The sequence below is a fragment of the Calypte anna genome, chromosome 12, assembly GCF_003957555.1.
Source record: "Calypte anna isolate BGI_N300 chromosome 12, bCalAnn1_v1.p, whole genome shotgun sequence".
NCBI lineage: Eukaryota > Metazoa > Chordata > Aves > Apodiformes > Trochilidae > Calypte > Calypte anna.
This window is the reverse complement of record NC_044258.1, coordinates 18,702,074-18,728,082: the sequence shown is the minus strand read 5'-3', so window position 1 is coordinate 18,728,082 and position 26,009 is coordinate 18,702,074. Positions and strand designations below refer to the sequence as shown.

General features: G+C 43.3%; 1 protein-coding gene across 1 annotated transcript in view; it reads right to left on the bottom strand.

Moving 5' to 3' along the window:
- Positions 1–26,009, bottom strand: part of CHL1 (cell adhesion molecule L1 like) — a 90,696-nt gene that overhangs the window by 39,744 nt on the left and 24,943 nt on the right. The window contains exons 2-6 of the mRNA XM_008501162.2: positions 12,358–12,547; positions 10,338–10,443; positions 8,608–8,798; positions 1,307–1,429; positions 96–266 (exon numbers count right to left, since the gene is read on the bottom strand). Coding sequence (XP_008499384.1) covers positions 96–266; positions 1,307–1,429; positions 8,608–8,798; positions 10,338–10,443; positions 12,358–12,448 — 682 coding nt within the window. The 5' untranslated portion in view covers positions 12,449–12,547. The remainder of the gene's footprint in view (positions 1–95; positions 267–1,306; positions 1,430–8,607; positions 8,799–10,337; positions 10,444–12,357; positions 12,548–26,009) is intronic.

The window sequence follows — 26,009 nt, the reverse complement described above, 5'->3', positions numbered from 1 at the left end:
AGAGACACACATCTGCATTCACTGACATCTGGGGAGTTAAAAAAAGAAAGGAAAAAACCACCAGAAAACAGGGAACTCCTCCTGTGCAGACTTACACCGGGAAACCTTCAGCGTCATGGGCATTTTCTGAACGATCGTCCGCAGCCTTGGGAAGGCAGCAAAGCAACAATAATCACTCCGACTGTCATTTTCCTCCACATTTGCAAAGTAGAGATCTCCCTTCAGGCTCATGGAGACCCTTTCATCTTGTGGAATGTGCTGCAAATCTAGCAAGAGAAAATAATTATGATATGGAAATGATACCGAGCTGGTTCACCAACATGACTGCTAATGCTCGCCTGTCATCTGCTTGCTTCCAGATACAGAATAAAACTCTGATGGGAAAGAGGCAGAAGACCCAGCATGAGCAATGGGCTATTTACCAATATTCAGTGTCCAATAGAGAATTGATAATAAATATGATGTATTTTTATATATATAAAATATATGAAAAATAATTGATAGTGAAGAATTGAGAATAAAAGAAAAACACTCAGTAAAATGTTCCTGCTGGGGTGAAATGCAATTTCTAGCACCTCTCCCTGACACAAAGGCTTCTGGAGATGCTATGGAGGTCACCATTCTCCCCCTGGTCAGTCTCTTTGCTCTTCTCCAGCTCCAGGTTCCAGCAGGGAAGGGTCAGAGCCTCCTGGCTGACCCAACCAAAGGAAGGGCTGAGCTCACTGTGTGTGTCAGGAGTGGAGGAGCTGCCTCACAAGATCAAGAGGTTTACCCTGGCACCTTCCCTCTGTAAGTCACACCAGAAACAAACCCCTCATCTCATGGAGGCAGCCTGAGCTCCTCTGCTTCCCAAGACCTAGAAATTCCTGCAGAAGACAAATCCTGAAGGACAAGGTGACAGAAACCCACAGGGAACTCATTATACTTAGAAAAACCCAAATCTATGGGGTGTGTATCATTAATCAACTATTACTTTATGAAAAAAGGAAACTAGGAATGACAAGAACAATGTCTTGACACATTTTATCCTCTCTACTGTCACTAGGGTCATCCTCATTACTGGTAGAGTTGTTAGCTGATATGTAAGCTTTCTGATATCTACTATTTAATAATAAGTTGTGCTAAGGCATTCTACAATTTAACTTAACAAAACCATATCACCATCCTCCATTCATCACTGTTGTTTCTCCATACCCAGACCTTTCTCCTCAGCACTCACACAATTACAGCCCCATCAATAACGAAGCTGTGGAAGACAAATGTCTTGAGTCTCCTCAGATGAACTGTGTAAAAACTGATTACTTACCAATATTCATCCAATAGATATGCAGAGGTGGGATGCCTTTTGGGGGGTTACAGTGCAAAATCACAGAATCACCATGTTCCACGTCAAGGGGCTCAATTTTTTCTTTTGGGAACTTGGGTACACCTGTGCAAGAGCAAAGAAATTCCTCTTTTACTGCCACCTTTTCAAGTTTTGCCTTTTGCTTCCCAATTCATATAGGTCTCATTAAAATATTTACCTTAACATCATCCTTTGCATTCTCTGCCTTTAGTTACTACTACTATTTACAAAGTGATACAGAGTAAAGATGCATTTTACTAAGAGTAAGAAGCCTCTGCTGGCATTCATCACTCAGAAAGTGCACAGACTGGGGTATTGTAAGCCAGGCAACCAAGTGGTTGATGTTGACCATTGCTCTGTGATGTCTGTGAGCTGTGCTTGGGCTTTATTTTAATTAATTTATTTTCAACCATTTTCTGTGGCTCCCATGTTTGCACTGTCTGGAAGGGATAACTCAAAGCCCCACAGAAGCAGAGCCCCAGGTTAAGGTCAAGGGAAAGGACTGGGGTGACAGGAGATCCCAAACAGCCTGGCAGTGCTGTATATTCTGGGAAAACTTGGCTAAAAAGTGGCTGCAAGTCAATGCAGGTGAGGACAGACATCATGTGGCTGCTCTGCCTTGTGCTTGGAGTTGTCCCAGTTCTGATCCATCTCAGATGGGGCAGAATTCTGGTTTAAAGACTCCCCTGCCTCCTCATCCTCTGCAAGCTCCCTCAGCAAGCTTGTCCTTTGGGATGAAGAGAGAGGAATCTGCACAAAAGAACAGCCAGGGCTGCACTGTTTGGGCTTGAATACAAGTGAAATAGTTAATGGAGTTGTTAAATAATCAAGGACTTGTTTAACCACCATTAAGTGACACCAATGCCAGCAGCCTGTTCACAGCCTGGACCACACTGGGCACACCTGAGCAACCTGACTGGTCTCAGAAGCCTAAAATACAAGGAGCTGATCCAAGAAGAGGGGAAGTGGAGCTGGGCTGGAGCCCACCCCAAACCAAGCACTGGGAGGTTGTAGCTCCAAGGTGCTTGCAAGCAAATTTGTCTGCAAAATGTAACCACTCCTTCAAGAAATTTTGCCAGGAGAGTTTCAGGGCAGACTCTGTCTTCAGCTTTTAGTTCAGGCAAGTTCAAACTGGCAAAAGTTTCCATTCAGGCAACTGCATGAACCAGCAAAATTAACAGCAATTAAAGGAATGGAAAGGATGCTGGGTGTGCAGAATAAACTGGCACAGCAAATACTGCCACCCTGGTGTTCAGGCACAAGTGGGAAATCTGATACAAATCCAGACAATTTGAAACCCCAGTGGATCAGGACAGCCCCAGGGTCACATCCCAGGAGTCAAACCCAAGGAGGAGGGTGAGAAATACAGGGCCAGGACTTTGAGGTACATTGTAGGATCAGTAAATGTAAAGGGAAGCAATCACTATGATGCTGATTGTGCACAGATTTTTATCTCCAGGAGGATTATTAATACATGATGAATTCTTAGGAGAGGGAGAATGGACCTAATGAGTATAACCCACTCAGGGTGAAACTTCAAGTAACACAGAGAACTATACATTCAGATCCATGTTCAATAAACTACAGTCTTCAAGCCCTAGAAAACATATCTGCTGGCTGCTGGAGAGGTGGAACCCTTTCCAGTAGGAGAAAATCAGTTTGTTGATCTAAAGCTTATTTATTCCCCAAAGCACATCACTCTCATACTTTAAGAAAGCTGGATCAAGTGAAGGATAAGGGATTTCTGTCTAAACAAAACCAGACCAGAGCACAGACAAACAATGAGATCACTCATCTAAGACAATAGAAACTCTTTTTCAAACCCTTTTTCTTCCTCACACAACTAAATCTGTGTCACTTATGCCATAGCCTTTGGTTTTCTCAATTTCTGTAGCCAGTAAACACAGACTTATGCAAAAATATAGTAAGTCCCACCAGGAGACAGTGAAAAATCATGGTCTGTAAATCATAAATCATAAACTGACAGTGCAGGCATTCATCTCCAGTGTGTGCCCAGATGTCTGCCCCTGGACTTCACTAGAGGAAGCAGCAAATTGAACCCAAATGTCCTCCACCTCAAATAAGTCCTTGAGCCACAAGTGCTCAGAGCTGCTGGGCTCTTCCATGCTGCTTTTCATTGTGAAAACCATGGAAAACGTGAGTTTCCCTGTTTTCATGGAAAACATGTTAAACCCCTCAATGCATAGCTTTGAGTGTTTTCAACCCTTGAAGTTTTGCAAGAGAGAAAACCTCAACTTTTATGATAAATCCCTGAGTCAAACCTTCTGCAAGGCACATTTTCTTGCTAGGGTCCCATTGGTCTCAAAGAGCAGAAAAAAACCTGCTTCTGAATTCTCTATGAGGAGATTTATTAACACCAAGCAGCTCACATCACATCAGACTTTGCCTCTTTAACATTTATCTTCAGGATGTATAAGTAGGCAATATTTATGTTGGTTTTTTTTTTTTCCAGTGTTCTGTTTTAATCAGTGGCTATTCCAGAACCAATCACTGCTGATTTGTGGCTGATCACAGAGACTACCAGAGCTGAATTACACTCCAAAAATATCATCCAAGATGAATTGTGGCACGGGGGTGTTTAATCCTCTATGAAGTTCTCAGTCTAGCACGTGGCCACTGTAAAATTTACACCCAATTGATCTCCCTGCAGCGAGGCCATAAAACTGGTGTGTCAATCTTTCCTGCAGTTCCCCACACACAGATGTAATGAGAAAGGACAGAAAATCCAGCACAACTTCCCCCATATCCATAACACGGTGGAGAACAAGATTATTTCATGACCCTGGGAAAGGCTGGCTGAAGATCCAGGGGGATTGCTCTCCTGGAGCAAGCAATCCCATGGATGAAATGGCCATAAGGAAGAGAAAACCCCAAACCCTGGACTTCCCCTGGGTCATAGAAAGCTCCCAAAACCCTCCTGGGAAGGGCTTTGCTGCCCAACTGTGAATTCCTGACAAGGTTGTAGCATGGATGCTGTAGAGCACTCAAAAAACAGAATTGCAGAACATCTTTTAATGAAAGATTCTCAGTGTCCAGGGTCATTTGTGTAAGGAACCAGGCTCTGTGTAATCCCCAGGGTGACTGAACTGGATTTGAGATTAGGTTGAAATACCCCTGGCAAAAAGGAGGCTGGGAAATTCCTTCCTGCTTCTTAGCAGTTCAGAAAAGTGATCACCTCAACTAAAACAGGAGGGAGACCAACACAACGCAATTTAAACTCTAACTTGGAGTTTAGCAGTAGAGACTGAGAAATAAAGTCCCCAGAGCTGGGGTAATCCAGTCCCCAGATGTACTCAGGTACCCATCAGCCTTGTTTTTGTCCTCCTGTGCCTACAGCAGCTTCACAAAGATAAAGCTGGATCAAGGATAGCAATTTATAGCAGCTGATGTGAGAAATTGAACCAAAGGAAGAGGGTTTCTCCATGTAACCATACAAGTCCTCAAGACCCCTGTGTCCTGGTGTAAAACAGGAGTCAGCTCACTTTGGTAAACCAGCAATTAGCAAATATATTTGGAAATTATTGCAGGAAAAAAAAAAATCACTGTACACCAGGTCTGGTTTTATAACCTTCTCTCTGGATGTTGCTGGAGATGTGTCCTGGGCCAGCCTGCCCCATCAGGGATGTTCTTCAGTTCTTCCATTCGAAGAAATCCTTCAGCAGTGCAAGAGTGAGTGGAAACAGTGCAGAAATTTCCCTGTCCTGGGAATTCCCACCTCTTTACCACTTTAACTACCAGCTGAGTGATTTGTTATACAGATCAGCAGCTTGTGCAGCAAACAGCCCCACTTATCCAAGAATCATCTACGTGACTTGCAGTCATCCCCCACCTGATCTATATTGACTACAGCTTGGGCAGCTTCCAGAGGGTATCTCAGGGTGCTGATTGCTATTCTCCTCCATGGAGCAGGAGCAGCAGTTAAATCTGTAATGTTCATTCCAGCCTTTGAACCATTCAGGAGGTACCATCCTGCTTATTTATGGATTTTCTGGTTAATTGCTGCATTAAACTGAAAAAGCTAGGAAAGCCTGGCTGCCAGGAAGACCAGGGCTGTCAGCCCACTCATTCTCCAGGCAGCTCCTATGATGGGATCAGTGCTGGGTTTTTTCCTGTGTAAATCTCTTATCCCCTTTTCCAAACTGATGGTCAGAGTGATCCCAACCATTTAGATGGGCAGAAAAGTTGTCAAAGGTGTAAAAGACTGGGCTTGGGAGGTAAGAAGTTTTATTCCCACTGCCCACAGAGAAAAAAAGTTTCTCTTTTGTTTTATTTTCCAATAATACTGAACTGCCTTCCCCAAGAGTGTTTCTGACTCCTATTTCAGCATCAGCTCAGTATCTTTTAATGACTACAGAATATTCAGAGCTACACACTGGACAATTTTATGGGTAGTCCATGTTTCCATCCTCAGATCCTTTCTTTTAGAGCATAAATAGTGAGCATAAATCTTCTCACAGTCTACCATGGAGAGTCTTTTACACCAGAGTTAATTAAAGAAGTTTAAACTCTACTTCTTCTCCTTCCTCTGGCACTGGGCCTACTCAGCAATTCAAGCAGCAGATTCCCTAAAGACAGGAGGAGGGGAGCTGAGCTCTGTGTTCTCACCAGTTCAATTCATTTCCATGCTGCATCTATCTTGTACCAATCTGGACTTTGGAAACAATGTGAACATATAGAGCTCCTCAGACCCCATTCTTCCCCACTCTCCTCAATGTCATCATATATAAGGGGAGTTGTGGGATTTTCATTCTGGAGGTGAGATTTAGTGATGATATCTGCTGACATTTCCATTGCTTTCCTGGAATGAATGCTGTGAGTAAACAGCCTTTTGTTCCCCTTTTAGGCAGCAGCTTTACTTTCCTCACAGACCCAGTATTCTCCTTCTGCAATGGAAATGTAATTTATGATGAAGCTTGGCCCAGTCTGACTGGCTGGGTTTGCCTTCCTTTCCCTGGCAGCCTGACTTGCCAAGGACATTTTTGGTGAGTAAAAAGCCTTGCCAGCTCTGGGCTGTTATCATGAATGCACAGAGTGATCTCACATGTCCCAGGCCCTGCTGCAAAACTTGAAGGTGAATAGAGGTGATTTATCCCCAACTCTTCTGTGTCCCTGATTGCCTCATTTGCAGCAGATCTGCACACCAGAGCTCTCCTTCACTTCAGTTGTTGACCAGCCAGCACTTAAGAAAATCAAAGGTGTCTTTTATTGCTCTCTGAATCCTGATTTAACTCACAGTATCTACACTGCACCATGAAATGAAAAGATTTACAAGAGGAGAGCACAAATAAAAGTAAATGTGCCTTAAAAGGTGTGAGAGTTGGGTAAATCCCTTTAGTACATTATCTGTACCACTTATTTATTTTCTGGAATTAGGGCTTTGCATATATTAGCACTAAAATTCCTCTTGCCTTTGCTAGTAACCACGTTTGTAACTTCCCAATTCATTTCTTGCTCCCTACCCCCAGTTTATTTAATATCTGCTCAAGCTAGTATAGACAATTTTATATTAAAAGCACAAATTATATGCTGTGAGTAGAAATTCACTAACCTCAGATACAGTCACAAACTTGTTCTTCATTTTTAAGCAGCTTTTTTGTTTCAGTAGCCATGGAGTACCAAGATGTTCTGGTGCTGGAGGTGATGCACCTTCACTGGAGTAAAGCTGCTTGTTAACAATCTCATCCTAATCATTACCCTGAACTTTGTATTTCCTTCCAAATTTCATTCCACACCTCTAACCTTGGTCCTTAAAATCACCTCTCTCCCCCTCTCTGCCCTTCCTCTGTGCTAATGATGGAAGGACACACTTCCAAGATCAGTCATTTCCACAGCCCCATCTCTGAGCTCATTTCCCATTCAGCTCCAGCTCTTTAATATTCTCCCTGTAAGTATTTATACCAAACCCTGAACACTCCTGACATCAGACTAATGAACTCACAGTTGATTGGATCTCTTTCCCTTGAGCTTTGAGACATTTGCATCAGTTGCTGGTTTGCAGTAATAAGCTGCTGTGGCTCCCATCCTTTCCCCCAGCTTCTGCTTCCATGTTCCTTGCTCTGAGATGGGACCATTTTCTCCTCCCAATCTCTGGGCACTCAGTCAGAGTTGCCAAGCTGAAATATTACACTCTTACCACTCTTGACAGCATTTGCTTTCCAATAAACGTTTGGAAAGTGGAAGCATCACATGATCCCTAATTCTTTATCAATTAAATTTCCCCAGGATTAGATCACTCTAACTCAGGACTTCCCCCAAACCCACAAAGTGCCTTTTACACCACTTCCCCAAAGGGATCTGGCTCAAACAATTATTTTTTCTCTGACAATGACTTCCTATTCCTTTATTGCCTACTACATTTTTAATTCATTTCCAAAACTATTTCATTATCTATGCCATTATTTCCCTCTCTCATGAGCAGCTAATATCTTTCAGTCACCATGCTGCAGTTAGGAGAGCTGCTCAGCCATTTTTTCTGCCTTCTTTTATTTCCCCAACTATTTTAATTTCTCTCTTTTCATGATGTGCTGGCATCAGCTCACAAACAAAATGTCTCTGCCCAGATTAGGTGGAGAATTTACCAGACTCCAATTCTCATCAATATTTATGTTTTCTTCTTTACAGAAAGAGAAAAGCATTAGAAGAGGAAGCCTCAAAAGAGCAAATATTGGCTCTAAGCAAATACAAATCAGAAAAGATTTGTATTTGGGCTTTATGGCAAAGGCAAAGCAAATGCTTTATAAAGGCATTTAAATAGTCAAGTGAAAACAAATAATAATCTTCTACCACTGAGGATTCAGCTCTCCTGAGATGGCAATTAAAAAGTTTAGAGTAATTTACCCACTAACTCCTGCTCCAGAGGCAAAGTGGGGCAGAAAGCAAAAGTAAACAATAAATGTTTTCCAAATGAATATATCCAGGAAAATATATATGTTATTTACCCAGCTGCATTTGTATTAATTCCAGTTGGTAAGGAGCCTCAGCACCAGCACCTGGAAACCTGCAAGGGCTTGACAGTCCAGCAGTACTGTCTGAACTCCTGCAGTCAGATTTGGTTTCTGTCCTCAAAAGCAGGAATGAAATTAAATCATTCTAAGGAGCACACTGATTTTTTTTTTTCCATCCAACATTCACCCCTGTTTTACCACACACCACCTTAGTTACTAATTTCATTCCCAATTAGTTTGAGGAAAGGAAGTTTTCCCCTTACAAAACCAAAATAAAAGCAAAGGAAAAGCCCTTACTTGGAACAATTAACTCAATCTCTTCTGACATGGCAGTTCCCAGTAGGTTGGATGCATAGCAACGATATTTCCCTTGGAAATGGGAGATGATTCCATGGTTTTGTATCACAAATGTTCCAGAGTTGTTCAGGGTAGTTATCCTTGGGTCAGACAACAAATCAAAGGGTTTCCCATCTTTAGTCCAGTTGAAGCTGGAAAATAATACAAGTGTTAGAAAGGGCAGGGGACAGGACAGAGCAATAAAAGGCACAAACCAGTGGTCAGTGTGGGCCCAACAATGCACTGTTAAAATAAAATGAAAAACTTGATATAAGAAGACAGAGTTGAGTAGGAAAATCACCATGGTGCTACTGGAAGTTGTGGTAGCCACTGGGCACGTCTCTGTTGGCCACTTTATTTTGGGGTTAACTGACTGTGACATGAAATAAGAATGCCAAGCTTAAGGCAAGGACAAAAAATCAGAGAGACCATCTGTGAAAGCAGGAGCCATGCAGTGAGAAGAAGAGCAAAAAGGGCTGTGAAAAAGGAGAGGAAGTTCTTTGATGGCCAAAGGCCAGCAGGAGCTCTTCTCATGGAGGAACCCAGGGAACTGGAGATGACTTGAGCTTTTCTCCTGGTCTTGAGAGCAAATCACTTCCAGTTTTGATGCTACTGTAACTTTGATGAGTGCTGAAGTATTGGTCCCAGTTTATCTGCAAGTCTGGTGGCTTGAAACTGGGCTGAACTACAGTATAACATACATTTAGTGGAACTTGTATCTTTTTTAATATTTTGCCATATTAATGTTAAAAAAACTTAGATTTTGGCATTTCACTGATGCAAAATGCATTGTGACTGTAAAGAGAGGAATAAGAATTCTTGTGGCCTAACCAGCTCTATCACACACATTCAAACATCCCAGAAAACTTTTCACTGATCTGATGGCAAACAATGAAAAAAAGGAAATTTTTTAATACTACTAAAAATCTCCACTCAGAGCTCAATTAAAATTGATCAAATAACCTTGATATAAAAATAGATACTGCTTTTTTTTTTTAGGCAAGTTTAAACTTTATTTCAGAGAAAAGGAGAAAGGAAGGATTAAAGAGTAAAAATGACTTGCAAAGCAGCTGTTAATTTAGCCTACACACCATCCAGTAGGGGAAGTCTCAGGAGGAGTTTTTACTCTGTTATTATTACATTTCTGTGAATCATGTTTTCATTTAAAGTAATTTTTTTTCCTTTTTACATTGGTGTAAAATGCATGAAGCTTATCTCTGGATATTGATTTGAAGAACTCCTTATGTGCATATTTGTAACATCACCACGGCCACAATGATGCCAGGCACAGCCCAGGTATCTGATAAAATGCAAATGTCATCTCTGAATACAGGATTTACTGCTTGCTTTTAAAGGGTTGCTGGGGAAAAGGCAGCAGGCAGCTGGGACCTTCAGATTCCCATTCCTCACCTCCTATCTTCTGCAGCTCAGCCCAGCCAAGCTCTTTTAAATCATGGGGTGAACTTGGCACATGGGAGAGAAAACAGAACATCTCCCAACAAGGAAAAGGCATCTTGCTCTCTGTTCACAGGGGGAATGGAAGTGACCCAGCAACAAAAGCTGAATGGCCAAAATGGAAACCCAAAACCTGGTTGAGGGAGGTGAGCAGGTCCCCTTCCCTCCAGCAAACCAGCAAACCCTAAAAGCAAACTTCATCTCTGCTTGGTCCTGCAGGGATCAGCAGTACTCACCTGGGCTGGGGGTTCCCTTTAGCTTCACACTTCATTGTAAAGTCCTCATCAAAAGGGTAGGCAACCTGGGTGTGGGATTGCTCTGTGATTGTTGGAAGCTGCACAACTGAACACAAAGAGGAACTGGGTTAAAATGGGTTAAAATACCACTTCAGCAAAACTCTGTTCTGCTTGGGTCCTTTCATTGAAAGGGACAACACCAAGATTGTCTTACTCCTGTGAAGGTGGTCATCCTCCTCCTCCTGGCACTGACAGAACTCCCAGCTCCCAAAACTGAGCTCTGCATTGACTCAGTGGGCAGAGGGAGGGGTGACAGCAGTGACATGTTCAGCCAGACCCTGCTGGCATCACCAACACCCCTGTGTGACCAGCCCCAGGGCAGAGGAGAGCTGGGGTCCTGCTGGAGCCAAAGCCAAAGCCTGGGAATGTGGACTGCTCAACTTGTTCAGTCAGTAGCTGCCATTTGAAATCCAGAGACAGCTACACAGACATGAAGCAGCAAACTCCACCCTAGATAAAACTGCCAGGAAATCCATGGACTGCAAAGACAACTTAATACCTCCTCCAGGGCACGGCAGGGGAAAAGAGCCCTTACCAGTCCCATGGGCACAAAAAGATGTTTCACTAACTTTTTTGTCCTTTTCTTTTTTTTCTTAGGGAATTAAAGTGTTGTGAGTGCCTGTGTGAGAGAGCTGCAGAAGGGAGAATGCTCCCTGCAGTGGAGCTGGGGATAACAGGATCATTACATTGCTCTAAACAGCCAGGAAGAAAATTAACATCCTCTTTTGGTTTCTCTTTTAAGTTTAGGAAGCTCAAAGCTGAAGCAGAAGGTGGTGCCTGCCATGCTATGTGGTCTCAAAGCCAAACAATTCCAGGCCCACCAGCTTCACTGATCAGACATAATTCCCTTTGATTAAAATCTCAAATGCTTCATTAAAGCAAATTAAGAGCAGGATGGTTCCCCTGTGTAGGTACTTAAAAGCAGAGGATGCCCAGTTTGTCCTGCACTTTACAGTCCCAGCTCCCTTTTTGCTTTACTTAAACACAAGGACAAGTGGTACCTTCCTCTAAAAACTGCTCTAAAAAACCTAAAAAGTTTGGATAGCTTTAAATCAATATTCTGCCCACTTGCTTGATGGCCTTCTCCTCTGCAGCCAGGGCTCCTGGCAAGCCCACAGGATGCCCTGACACTGGAAGTCTCCTACACTGCGCCCACAGCACCCAAAGCCCTGCAAAGATCCTAAGTTTCTTTTTCCTTAGGTTTGTATGTTTATTTATTTATTCCCACCATCATTAATTCAAAACCAAATACTGCTGATTGTTGCTTTGTTTTCTTTTCTTTTTCCCCAAAAAACCCTGTAGTTTGTAAGCCTCCTGGTCTGTGTAGGTTTGAAAAAAGCAAAGCCTGGGAGGTCTGGGCTTTACTCCAGGAAGTGGGGTCCAGTGCCTTTCTTTGGATCATCACCCTTGAGCCTCATCTCATATTTTACCCATGTCCTGAAACCATACTAACTGTGGAAAAGAAGCAGTTTGAATGCATCCTGGACAGAGAAGGATAAAGGAGATGCTCCCAGGGCAAGATGCCAGGCACAGGAAATTCTGCTCTGGGGACCAGTGCAAGCCCTGAGACTTCCACCTGCTCCTGAAGAAGCTGAAAAGGCAGCTTGGAAGACAAGGCTCCAAGTACATCAAACAAGATTCAGGGAGATTCAGAGCCAGAAGGAGGAATTTATATGAAGGACAAACCCAAACCCTCAGAGCTAAGCCATGGCCTGGATCACAAACACCAAGTATCTGAGATAAGACAAGTTTACCACTACATATTTAAAAAGACCCAAAAAAGGGAGCTTATGCTTTATCACACCTGAATTTCCCAAAGGCCACATTCTGGCAGAATTAAATTCAAAAGATAAAACTGCAAAACAGGGTTTAATATTTTTTGCTTTGGGGAAATGTTTAAAAAAATACAAGGGCTACAAAAACAAAGCAGCAAAGTGTTCAGCAAATAGCTACAACTCACCTGATAATGGTATTTCAATAGCTGCTGCCAAACTCAATACAAAGAAAAACAGGCATATGGTGATCCCTTTTGTGCTTAACAGCATCTCCATCACTCTTCTGTAAACAAGGAGCCCAAACAGGATGAGAGATTCCTTCTGCTTCCCCTCACCGTCACTTCAAATCAGATGTGAGGACATGAAATTGAAAGCCTAGTGAGGAAAAAAAAAACAAACAAAAAATCAGCCTTGTGAGCTTGCAATAGCAACTTGGTTCTAACAAGGTTACTAAATTAAAGTGATGCTTCAGGATTTGCAGCTGAACTGTAAATTGGACTAAGTGGTACAATTTCCACTCCTCTCCCTCCCTCCCAGAAGGTCTTCTGTCAAATTTCTATCCAAAAAATACCTGCACAGAAGTAAAAATCCATTACAGCACAGAAATATAATTACTTTTTGGTTTGCAATTAAAAGTAGAGATGGTTTAAAATACTGTGTATTTGTAGTCATTCCAGTTCATAAATTCCTCTAATGAGAATTGTGTAAGTTGGAAAGAAATGCAAGAGACCTAATGAGAGAAATTTGGAACACTAATGACCTTGTTCATAAATCTCATATGTCCTTAATCTTCCATTTATGTATCTGAAAGGACACAATCTAGTTTAGTTCATTAATCAGGACCAGAACATGAAACCTTTGCTTTCCTTCCATAATCCCAGAACTACTTTTTCCACAATCCATTATCCATCCTCAGGTTCTGCCTTAAGAGGCAAAAATATCAGGGGGCTGCCAAGAGGAGACACATTCAGCTGTAATGAGCATTTAAGTGTCATTCACAGGGGAGTAAAGGAGAGAGAATTCTACAGAAATGGACATGCAGAGGATTTCAGTGCTCAGCAGCATTCAGAGCACCCCAGTGGAACAGTAACTGGTACAAGATGTGTTCTGGACTCCGAGCATCTTTACCAGGCAGCACGAGGTGACATCAGCCTCCAAAGAATTTAGCCCTCAGCTGTCAAGATAATTTGACAAGAGCAATTTTCAGGACAGGGCTACTCTGCTGGAGGAAAGGACCAGCCCCCAGGCAGCTCAGCCCTGCACAGCACTCTGAGCTCTGCCTGGAGTGGTTCTGCACCCATGGCAATGAATTTCCAGCTCACACAGACAGCTCTGCTGCCTTTACACATACCACCCGGGTAATCAGGGATCAGAAAAGCAATCCCAGGATCACTGAGGGCACGAGGGGGTGGGCAGGGACCCTGGCAGCAGTGGGATGCTCCCCCTTACCCAGCACAGCTGCAGCTGGAGCAGGGAAAGCACTGAGCCCCGCAGCCACCGCACATCTGTCTGGGACACTTTGCTCCTGATGCTCAGTTTGCCAGAGCTGGGCAAAACACAGGCATGGAGCAGGGATTTCCCTTTCACCCTGCATGCTCCCTCTTGCATCAGGTCTGGGAGATGAGGAGCACCTTGTGCTGGGGCCCTTTTCTCCAGGGGCATCAGGAGAATCAGTTCAGTTCGCTCGCTCACCGGTTCACCAAACAAACTTTCTGCAAGTTAACCTCTCTGAAAACCAAAAATCCCTGAGTGAAGATTGCAATTGGCCAAGGAGGGGACAAGAGACAGACACTATAATCACATAAGCCTCGTTTGTTTAGAAATGAGGCTAAAAACCAGCTGTCTTATAAGTAACTTAAGCAGGGAGTGCTCGGCGCTGGAAGCTGCCTAATCAGCTTAGTGCCTGGCAGCCAGAGGGATGGTGCAGAAGGGGGGGACAGAAAGGACAGGGATCTGCCACCCTCAGGCTGTACCTGGGTGAAAATCAGGCAGAATCAGGCAAGATCAGTAAGTTCTGTTTTCTGGCAGTCAATGTTTCACTCTCAGGCCCAGGTGTGGGTGACAGGGATGCTGCCAGCAACCCCTCCAGCCACACAGCTGCAGCTGATGCTGACAAAAACCCAGCCAGCCCTGCTGCCTGCAGATGGGACATTGCTGGGACCAAAGCCACCTTCACACCCCCCCAAGCTGCTGACAGCTCCAGGAACCAGAGCACCCCATGCCAGGGTGCCAAGGGGAGGGAGGGGAGCCAAAGTTGTGAGGAGTAAGAAGCACATTTTGGTAGCAATCTTCCCAAGGAGGATAGATTCAGCTTAAAATCCAGAAAAAGCAGGAAAACAGCTTAATTCCTTAACCAAACCCATCATCTTAATAAAGGGACGTAGAGGAAAGAAGAAATAAAAAGAATATCCTTTATCATGTGGAACAGCACCACCTGCCTCTGCCTGTCCAGCTCCTTGCACCATTCCCTGTCTGGAATAGCAACACAGCACCAGCAGAGCTCTGGAACTGCTGGCAGTGGAGTTGTGCACACCCAAATGTCTCCAGGAAACCTCCCTGCACCTGCATTTTACTTCTGCCTGGATTGTTTGGGGTTTTTTCCCCTGAAACTGCAGGGGCCCTGGTTGAATCACCCACCTTCCAGCATCTCCAGCACCCAAACAAGCCCCAGCCCCTTCCTAAAGCACAGAATACCAGACTGCTTTGGGATTTCTGGGTTTGTCCCATGGGCAGGGACACCTCCCACAGCCCAGGGTGCTCCAAGCCCCATCCAACCTTCAATGCTGCCAGGGATGGGGCAGCCACAGCTTCTCTGGATAACCTGGGCCAGGGGCTCAGCACACTCATGATGAAGAATTTCTTCCTAATGTCCAACCTAAATCTCCCCTCTTCCAGTTTAAAGCCACTACCTCTTGTCCTATTGTTTCATGCCCTTATAAAGAGTACTACCAGACACCCTCCAGACACCCCATCCATCCCAACTCTGAATGGAGCTGAGTAGCCCAACCTCAGCCAGCACAATCCTTCCCCCCTATAATAATGAAACTCCAATCCCAAATTTCTCATCCCGTGCCAGTTCCTAGCAAATGATCAATTTAACTGCTGAAGTGATTTAGGGAAACAAAGGAGGAAGCTGTGCAATACCTGGGGATTCAGGGCAGGTTTCTGTCTCCCTGGAGCATAAGCACAGTGTTTTCCTGAGGTCTGGTGAGTGCAAGATTTTGCCAATTTTTGACCTTGGTGAAAAGCTCAGCTCTGCTCTCTGAGCCCTTGTGCTGCAGCAGGCTCTGAGCTTGCTTTGGATCCCTGCTTTTTCCCAGGAATCCCACATCCTCCTTTGTTCTCACACAGAGAAACGCAGCATCCCTTGCACCAGGGAGGGGGCAAAAGCAAACTGCAGAAAACCTTTCCTTGGCACAATAAACTAAAAAGCACACAACAACAAATGCTGCATGTGCAATCCCCTCCTCTTCTGTTTTCTTTTTCCCCCTTTCCCCTCCATTTCTATTTTTATGTTTGCTTTTCTCTGCCTCAGGCTTAAAGTCAAGTCATTTGAATTCAGTGCAAATTCTTATCTGTGGTTTCTTACCTGCAAATCATTATTTACAGTGCTGTTCAGTTAATAGTAAATACTGATTGCTCTAAGGACAGCTCATTTGTTTGTTTAATGAGCTGCCTTTGACTCAGAATGGGCAAATCTTTCAAAATATCAGTATTTCTAAGGAGCAATGCAGTTCCAGATCCTGTTATTGTATACCACTGCTTCCAGAAGGATGTAATAAAAATATTGGACAACTCAACAAGGAAAAAAAATTAAATTTGCATTCATCTCATCAACCCAGTGAACAATTTTCCCTACACGTAATAACTACATTAAAATTGCTCATAAATAGTAGCAGGATGACAGCCAAAATTCCCAGATTACTGGTCTGCTGCTTCCAAGAGAAACTATATTGCCCTATTAAATATGGCACAAATCTCAGCTACTTGCTTCCCTCTTAAATATGTCACATTTGCTCCTTGTCTAATTCCTGCACAGCACAATTCTTCATGGAAGGAATATTCTAGGGGAAGGTGCTGATGCAGGGGGAGTGGAACTGGATGAGTTTAAGGCCCCTCCCAACACAACCAGTTTGGGATTCTGTGATCACAGTGAGAAACTGGAGAGTGGAGGGGAGCAGGGATGCTCCAGCTGCCTCTTTCCTCTGCTTCCAGCTCCATGCCCTGCTTCAGGGGACACTGCAGGTGACACCCATGACAACAAGGACTGCTCAGACCATGGTGATCTCCATCCCTCTCAGTTTCCAGACCCACACAGACCCAACACCACTGCCCTTTTCCATGGCACAAGTAGGAACACCCCCTCCTGCACTACTTAGCTAAGAAAGGTTGAGATTTATCCCAGTGAAACCCCAACTGTAACACTACTACAAGAGTAATAATGCAGTTACTTCTTTTTTTTTTCCTCCTGAACCTCCCCAGGCCATACAGAGTCACTCATGTTTGGAAAAGATGAGAAGGAATATTCATGAAGGAATATTCACCATTTTACTCCAGGTGTTAATATTATACACAGCATTTCCCCTACAAGCTTTTTGACATCCCACTGTTAGTAGCAGGGAGAAGATAACCTTCACTTGACTCTATCCCCATCACCTATTTTGGGATGTTGGCAGATCTCAGACAAGCAGCCTCTGATGCATGTGCTGGAGGTGATTAAAATGAGGATCCAAATCAGAAAGACATTCTTCCTGCCATGGTAAATACTTCCAAATAGACTGCAGCACATGAAGATTTATTTTTTTTTTAAGATGCAATTCCACTCTCAGGAGATTTAGCAAGAGAAGTCTGTGTATTATTTATCTAGCCAAGGACTTTATCAATACTATTGGGAGGCTCATGTAAAGTAAAAGTTTTCAGTGAGCTAAACAGCTTCAAATCACAAAAATTATGTGTTTCAAATATGATTGCAACTATTATGCTTTCCCACTTCTGTCATCTATCAGCCTTTCAGTTTCTCAAGCCACACAAAAGGTGACAGATGAATATAAATAATAAAGACATATTCACAAGGCTGTGGAGTGTTTTACTGTAGCACAAACAGCAGTAAAACATTCAGCTCAATAAACAGGGAAGCATTAAAGTTATTTTCCCTGGGATAAGATTCTGAGACATAAGTAGGGATCTGGGGAGCCCAGTTTGTCAAGCACTGGTTTTGGGAAGAGAAGCCAAACACTGACACATGTAGGACGTGTCCCCAGCCATGCAGGGCACAGCAGGGTGACAGCCACTGCTTGTCCCCAAGCTGGAGCTGAGACCAACAGCTCAGTTTAATATTAGTGCTGACTGTATGGAAAATCAATTTTTGCCACTTCTGTCTGAGATCTTACCTGAAGCTGAAGAGGCACAGGAGCATCTCCCAACCCCAGGAGAAGGCAGCCAGCACCAGAACCCATTTTTATAAATTCTTCCTATCTATTTCCAGCTTTTCCCAATAAAATCCTAATCTGCAATCCCCCTGAAGCTTCAGTAGGTCACACCCTGTGCTCTCACACCATTTCAAAGCTAGTTATAAATGTTTAATGATGTCTCATGACCATCACTCTGCCCCACGTAATGGCACAGCACCTGACAGACTTGATTGGGTTTGTTTCCTACATCCAGCAGCTGAATCCCTGTACTGGGGAATCAGACTACAAGGACCATATTTCTTAAGGAATTGCACACACACAGTGACTGAAAATGAGAGTAATGTGGTTTCTAATCAGTACAAATGATCTGCTTTGTCTGTAGCTTTCTGCTGACATTTCCCACCATGAAGCCTCCTTCCTGGGCACTCGCTGCCAAAGAACACGAGGTCTTCAGGTTTTCCTGAGAAAAATAAATAAATGGCTTCCCTATTGTCATTTCCCCAACATGATTCATGTAAACTTGATTATCTGAATACTTTGCTGTTGTTGGGTTTTGGGTTTGTTTGGTTTTTTGCTTACATATTCCAACTTGCTCCACGGGATGGCTCCTTTCAAGTCAGCCAGAGTTTGGTTTTTAACAGCAGTGTGGAACTAAGCAATGTTTCTGTCAACACATGGTATTTAAAGTTAGTAAGTAATTCATCAGTACCCATTTTGGTGTATCTGCTCAATCATATAATGTTTACTTGGGACTTGAGTCAACCCAGCAGAGCATCATCTGTTAACTCTAAGACAAGCAATGTTAAATAAAACTCCTAAATTCTGTACTTGTTTCCTGTGAAAATGTGTATGAGCAAGCTGAAGAACTGGAACATCTGATAAAACAATCAATTTAATACAACTTACACAACTGCTGCACATAAAGCTCCCTTTTGCAGCTCTGGATATTCCAAACTGAAGCCTCCAGGAAAAGCAGCAGCCCAGCAGAGCAGCTCTGCCCTAAGCACAAAACACCTCTGAGCAGCACTGGTAATAAAGGCTCCAAAGGAAATCCCATGTGGAAATCAATACCTGGTTTAGCTTTTTCATAACCCAAGAAATAAAGGTTAAGTGTGAGGAGTAGATTGTTTCTGATGAACATGTCATTAAACTCCTGTTGTAATGTTATTGCCCTGGTGCTTACAAGGAAATGGAGCTAAGTGCTGAGGTGCTCATTCCCACCATCAGGAGCACACCAGCCTGAACTCCCTGCAGCCAAATTCTGCCTTTATGGATGTTCTTACACATGTGGATAAATACAAATTAAATAAATAAATACAAGCTTGCAATGATTTAAAGAGAACAACAGCACAGCTCCCTCTGCTCAGCTCATCCTCCCAGACATCCTTCCAGCCTTCTGGAGCTGCCTGGGCACCTCCTGAGACCTTTTGTCTCTAATAGGTTATTCTTCCACAAATCTAAGGACCTTTTTTCTTTATTGATGATACACTTTGACCTCCATCAGCTGAGAAAACCAGTCCTTCAAGATGTACAATATTAAACTTAATAACCTCACTGGCCCTCCCCAGCTCTCTAAGGGTCCTTTCCTCTCTTTCCTTTCTCCCTCTTCCCTCTATCCCCCCTCTTTGCAATTCCATTGCCAAACTGACCCCTCCAGAGATGGGGTACCCTGACTGCCACAGGTCCTGCTTCAGGACATCCTCTCTCCACATCAAACTGTTCTTTCCTCAGTTTACCTTTGGACTGGGCCAGCTGGGCAGCAACTGAGGCCGTTCAGCAGCTCCTGTAATAGAGAAGTTGAGGTCTCTAGACACAAATTTAGTCTTTCCTTGGTTGGGAAGCAATCCTTATGGTTACATTCATCTCTGTTCAACCTTTTCCCAGTTCTGGTGAAGCAACAATCCCTCATTCAGGGGAAAATCTGGATTTAAGGTATGGATATACTTCACCCTGCAGCATAAATTCTTGTGTAAATATTATTCAGAAGTCTGAGAAATTTAATTAGTGAGTCTCTGAGGTATTTAAAGTCAAAGTTGAATTAAAATTACCATGGTGAAATTTCATATAAAATGTCTTCATTGCAATATAAAGTGCAATTTGCATAACACTTCTACAAATCACCATTAAAAAAAAAAACCTAAAAAAAGGTTCCTGGCTTTCTCTACAGGCACATTTACAGATGTAAGAGCAGTCTGATCCCCCCACGTGTAGCTGTTGGATCTCCTTTTCTTAAAGGCAGGGCCAGACATCCATTCTTTTTCTCCTAACTAATGAAATCAGAGGAATTATTCCAGCAGAAGGAGATAAGACAGTAACAGAGGAATGCTCTGAGCCTGACTTTTCCACAGACCCACAACCAGGCAATGAAATCACTCCCCCTCACTGCCAACAGAACAGCCCAGCTTGGAGCTTTGCAGATACAGCTGAGAACACCTCTTAAAAATTAAAAATTATTGTCTGAGGCTTTTGCCATTGTGTTTCCTTGAGTTACTACAGCTCCTACATGAGTGTGCCACTTTTCTGGTTGAAACCAGTTTTGTGCTAATTGAAATTTTCATCAGCATTTCAGCTCATAGGTCAAGCATGAAGTACAGTAGCAACTGTGCTCTGACAGGAGTGTTGGCCAGGCAGGAAGGGAAGGAAAGCAGCTTGCACTTTGTTTTTAGATGAGACTGTACATGACAGCTTCCTCCAAAGGAGGCAATGCAAATCCTCCTGAATTGCAAAATCGATTTGCAGCAAAGGCACTTGTGCACTTGTTCTCCTACTTTCAAAGCACAAAGAGAGGAAAAAAAAAAAAAGGGAGCTTTCTCATGCTAATAAAAGCAAACATGCATTATAGTAAAGCAACACCTCCTAGGAGAAATCCTTGAAAACCTCTGGTGAAAGCCAGAGTTACAGTTTTAGGCAGGCAGAGCTCTATTGACTTGGAAATGTGGGCAGGGATCTGTCAAGCAGAGCTCAGAGGAAACAGCATCTCCCCTCCCAAGCACACCCACAAAGCTCCTTGGGGGTCTGAAGGGAGAGATGCTGCACTCCACCAGGTAGGAAAATCTGCAGCATCCATTGGGCTCCAGCTGAGAGCACAGTCTGCTGGTGGGGAGCAATCCCCATGCCAGGAAAACCTTCCCACCACAACAGAAAGCAGGAAAGCAGTCAGGGCTCCACTTGGCAGAGGTGATCTCCCAGCACAGGTTTGGGTTTGCTTGGGACCAAGTAAATAGGAGGAGGGGGAATAAAGGAAAGAGTTCTATTGCAAATAATTCACCTCTAGGAAGAGCAGAAAACAGCTACTATTCCCACTTAATCCATGAGGGATTTGTTTCCTGATGCATTCCAGACAAGTGAAATCATTCCCAACTGTCAGATATCTAAAATCCTCAAGCCAAGCCCACTCTTCCCTCCATTCCATGCCAGACACACATTCACAGCACTTCTCTGCCCCAGGGATTCAGGGCAGGCTCAGCACATTCCCAAGATCCCAAGAGGAAAATCCTGGCAGGCTTCACAACAAAACCTTAAACCCAAAGCAAAAGCCAACATCAAAAACTGAAGCAAATCTCCTTTTAGATCAATGTTACCCTTGTATCTCAGCACCATAATGATAGGAGACAGTGCAAGTCATTAGGACACTGAATTTCTGATTGAAATTACAGTCAGAGGCTCATGACAGCTGAGAGTTTCCCAGCCAATGAACTTGGGCACTTTCTGCCTTCCTCTGATTTCTCCCTCTGTGTAATAAAAGGATTTGTTCTTCCAGCCTCTCCCAATGCTTGCTTTTCCAAGAAGTAAAGGCCACTCAGCTTCCAACAGTTCCCATGTTATTAGAGATTCAAGGGATTACTTTAAAAAAAAAAAAAGTAATGATTTAATCACCGACGCTGCACGGCTGCATTTAAGGATAAAAGTTAAACACCATCCATGTCCCTGCAGGACAGATTATAGAATCCTGGCATGTTCTGGGAGCACCTTCTCTCACTTTGGGTGATTTGGTTTCTTCTACAGGAGGATTCACATTGCCCTGTGGGATTTGCACTCTACCAAGGAAAGAAATTCCAGAGGAATTGACTTTGGGAAGTATCTGCTTCTTCATGTTTCCCTGCAGCCTACAAAGGTAGCCAGAACTTGGGAAAAGTGTTCTAAGTGGCTTTGCTCCTTACAGACCTGAGCATTCCAAAGCAAAGTGCAAGGTTTGGCCCTTTGCAGGACAAAGTCTAAGCACATGGTAGCATCAGAGAGGAATGGAGTTTCATCCTGAATCTGCATTTCCTAATTTCCTTGTGGTTTTGCCTTAGATGCTGGAGTCAAGATGCTGTAGAGAACAACTTTACAGCTGAAAAATAAACAATAAGCTTAAAGAAAAAACCCACACATGCAAAAAGCCAGCCCACATGTGTGAGGTTTTCTTGTTTCAGCCAGAACCATTATAATCCCTGATGGGACAAGTGTCTGGCTGGGATCTCCAGGGAGGAAAAAGTTGATAACCTCAATGGAGTGCTCAAGACATTCTTCTAAGTAGCCTAATGCTACAGTTTATCTGCTCATCATTTGGTTGCAATATCTTGGGTTAATGGAAAGGTTTTGTACCAGGGCTTTCAGGAGGACTGAGTCTTTGATGAGGTGAAGATTCCTTCCAAGCATGGGCAGCAGTTGTTTCACCAGTGTAAAAGAAAAGTGTTGCTCAAAAAGCCCCAGATCCCAATGACTTTTGCACTCCAACAGTTGCTTCTCTCCGTTTTTTCAGGGCACTGAATCAAAACATCAATCAGCTAGACTGAAGACATGACAATATATTATATATATCTACTGGAGCTGTGAAAGGAAGGGAAAAGGCTTTGTAGTTCTGCATCCCTCTCCTCTGGATCCACGTTTCTCATCCCTTTGGCTTCCAGCCAGATGCAGAGAAGCAGCTGGCAGTGACTGCATTGCTTCCAGGTGATCACCCAGACATTGCAGTCAAGACTTGATCTCCAGAAATACAATTTAACTCCAACAAGGTGGCTCAGCAGAGAGCAATGAGGAAGCAACACATGCAGCCACACACACTATCCAAAAAAAAACCCCCTTAAGATGACTTGAAAAACCTTCAGATGACTTGAAAAACCTTCAGATTACTCACCTGTTTACCAAGAACCTGGAAGAAAATGTGTGGAAGGAAATTGGGCAAAACTAAGTCCATTTCCCAACGGGGATTTGCTAAAGTGGCTCCTGAGACCAGAGAGAAGAATGGTTTGGAAACAACCCAGAGGTGTTGCCCACTAACTACCTGCATGTAATTATTATACTAGTTTTCCTTTCTCTTTACTTTTGGTATTTTGCTTTTCCTGGGAACAGTAAAACACATGCACCTAAACAACACCATCAAATATTAAGCCCTTGTTCCAAAACCTGGAGCTGCTTCTGGTTGCTTGTGATGGGATTGTATAAATACTGAGCACAAACACACCACATTTTACCCTATCCCAGTTATGGAAAACCCTGAACTCCACCTCGCTGCAAATTAAAGTAAATAATATCAAATTAGAAGTGCAGCAAATATATATCAGGAGAGGAAAATTCTACTTGAACAATTAAAATCTATTAAAGTTAGATAAAACTGTAAGGAAAAACCCAATGTTGAATGTCAAAGAGGTAGAACCATGGCCTTCATTCTCCATTCTGCCCATGAATTCTGCTCTTATTTTGCTCAGCAGCCCATCTGCAGATCTCTTGCACTAATCAATTACATGCACGCTGGGGAAAAGTGTTCTCCATGTCACACATGTGAAAACTGAATTATACACTGGGTACACAGCTTGTACAGCAACACGTGGTGTTCTACCTTTCCCTTAAAAGAAAAAAAAATGACAGTGGAGAAATCACAGCTACTGGGGGTCATGGCTTTTAATCTCATTTTTATCACATCACATGGATAGATCCAATTTACTGCCCTCTGATGATGCACCTTAAAAAGAGTAAACCAGAAAATGGCCAAGAAAACCATGGAGAGGAGTCAGTTATGGAAAAGACAAGAACTTCACAACACCTTCTGAACATTTCACTCTCAAGTCTCTGCTTCTTCATGTTTCCCTGCAGCCTACAGAGGTCCCCAGAGCTTGGGAAAGGGGTTCTTAAGTGGCTTTGCTCCTCACAGACCTGAGCATTCCAAAGCACAGATATTCCCTGCTCTTCTTGATGTGTCTGTCCCTTGGGGTAACCAGCATCATTTATCCTGAGCTGCATCTGTGGAAGCCTGATGGGTGCTCCCAGGTACTACCTGAAAAATGTGGCTGCATTATTATAAATGTTATTTCATGTTCCATGGACAGCATGGATCATGAAAAAGGAAACTCCCAGAGAGTGGCATTAACTGAGCAGAAGTGCCAAGAGTGGGACAGTGCCCTGGCCCAAGGCCTGCAAGCAGGGAGCCACATGCCTAGCTGGAATTCAGTCACTGAGCACTTGGAAAGAACTAATCCCATACCCACTAAATTCTGGTTAATTCTCCATGGCAGAAAAGCCAATGGGAGCTTTTCTTACTAGGCCAAGTACAGCTAAACCAGGGCTAGCAGGAACTGGCAGGTGATGTGATGAATTCCTTGACACACCCCTCTTGAGTTTTTGGCAACTGTGGAAAACTCCCAGAGCTTGAAGCATCCTGGTTTTCCAAACAGGCAGAGAAGGAGCAAATGGCTATAAAAGACATGGCAATGGAAAAATGAAAGCTGCAGTTACAGTGCATACCCCTTGAGCTTCTCCCTCCTTCTCCCTTTATTCAGCTGAAGTTATTTAAAGGACAGCTCAGTGTTTAAGCAGCTGCTGCCATGCCCAGTCAGCCCAAGCAGCTCTTTTAATTAAATATTTGCTGCTGTGTGATTTTTTCTCTCCCTTCCCCATTGTCCCCTTCTGGCCAAGGTTTGTTCTTGCAGAGATAAAAGGTCTGTGGAGCAGCCTCCTCTGCCTGCAAAGCCTCAGAATGATCCCATGTCTCCACAAAAATTAATTTTATGGTAGGCACCGTGACATTCCCTATCAAGGAGAACCATCAACAATAAGGAAATGAAACAAAACTAGCTGGGATTTAATAATCATTATTAAATGATATCATTTATATAATTAAACTTCAGTAAGAGCTCCAGCCTCTCTCTCTTACAGCAGGCAAGCTGGCAGAGCTCTTCACAAAGTTGTTTTAATTTTTTTTTCCCTTCTCTCCCACCAAGAACTGAAATGTTGATCAGGTGAATGATAGCACAGCACGTGCTGAGCAGGTTTGCAGAGAGAAAGAGAGCTGAGTATCCCAGTGGGAATAAGAGAATTCTCAAGAAATATGGATTTTAAGGAGATTTCTTAGACATTTATCTGAGAATTTCTTCCCAGTCAGGTCCAGCAAAACCTCCATCAGGGTTTAGAGCATTTCCTAGCTAGGATCAGCCAGACACTGGGTGTATTCTATCCTATGTGTTCAGGGAATTGCTCACTGTGTTCTTCCCAGCAGGTAACCCTATGATTAAAGACAATTGACCAAATACTGGTAAAGTCTCAGTAAAGGTTTGAGTTAGGGAACAGCTGCTTTCCTACTGACATCTCACAAAGCAGATGTGTCTTGCCTCATCTTTACCTGGTCTAAGCCTGAATCAGAGAGTCTCACCTATTCCATAGGATTATTTTGGTTGGGAAAGACCTTTCAGTTCCCCCAGCACTGCCAAATCCATCATTAAACCAGATCTAGAAAGCTTTTAAACACCCCCAGGGATGGAGATTCCACCATCCTGGAAAAAACAGAATGTGTAGGAAAAAAAAAAAAAGAAAAAAAAAAAAAGAAAAAAGAAAAGAAGAAAGGAGAAAGAAAAAAGTAGAAAGAAAAAAGAAACAAGAGGAAAAAAGAAAAGAAAAAAGAAAACAGGAAAAAGAAGAAAGAGGAAAAAGAAAAAAGAAAAAAAAATCTGGCCATTGGACCCAGTTTGACACTGAATGTAGAAAAAATAAAGGGAAAAAAATGAAGCACATTGAGGCTCAAAGCACTGAGCAGGGAACTGGAGATCCCAGGCTGGGGGGGCAGAGGGAGCAGCTCAGGCAGGAGCAGCCCAGCAGTCAGCTCTTCATTCCACAGAGGATTTCAAACCTGTCCCAACACTCCAAGCTGAGAGATGCAGTGGGAACTCACTTCAAACAGACAGACTAATAACACCCAGCACATTTTATTTGCCTCTATATAACTGAGATCTATTAAGACAGCCAAGATGAGCTCTTCAGTTGCATCTGAACACTGGCCCTCACCCTACACCAGGCTGCAGCCTTTGGGTCAGGACAGATGCTCACTGGTTAAAAAAAAAAGAAAAAAAAATCTGATTTCTGTTTCTATGGCAAACCTCTAGAATTCCACTCATGTATCCCATCTCTCTTCCCTGTTTTTTCAGCCAACAGTAACAACAAGGGGAGCAAAGCAA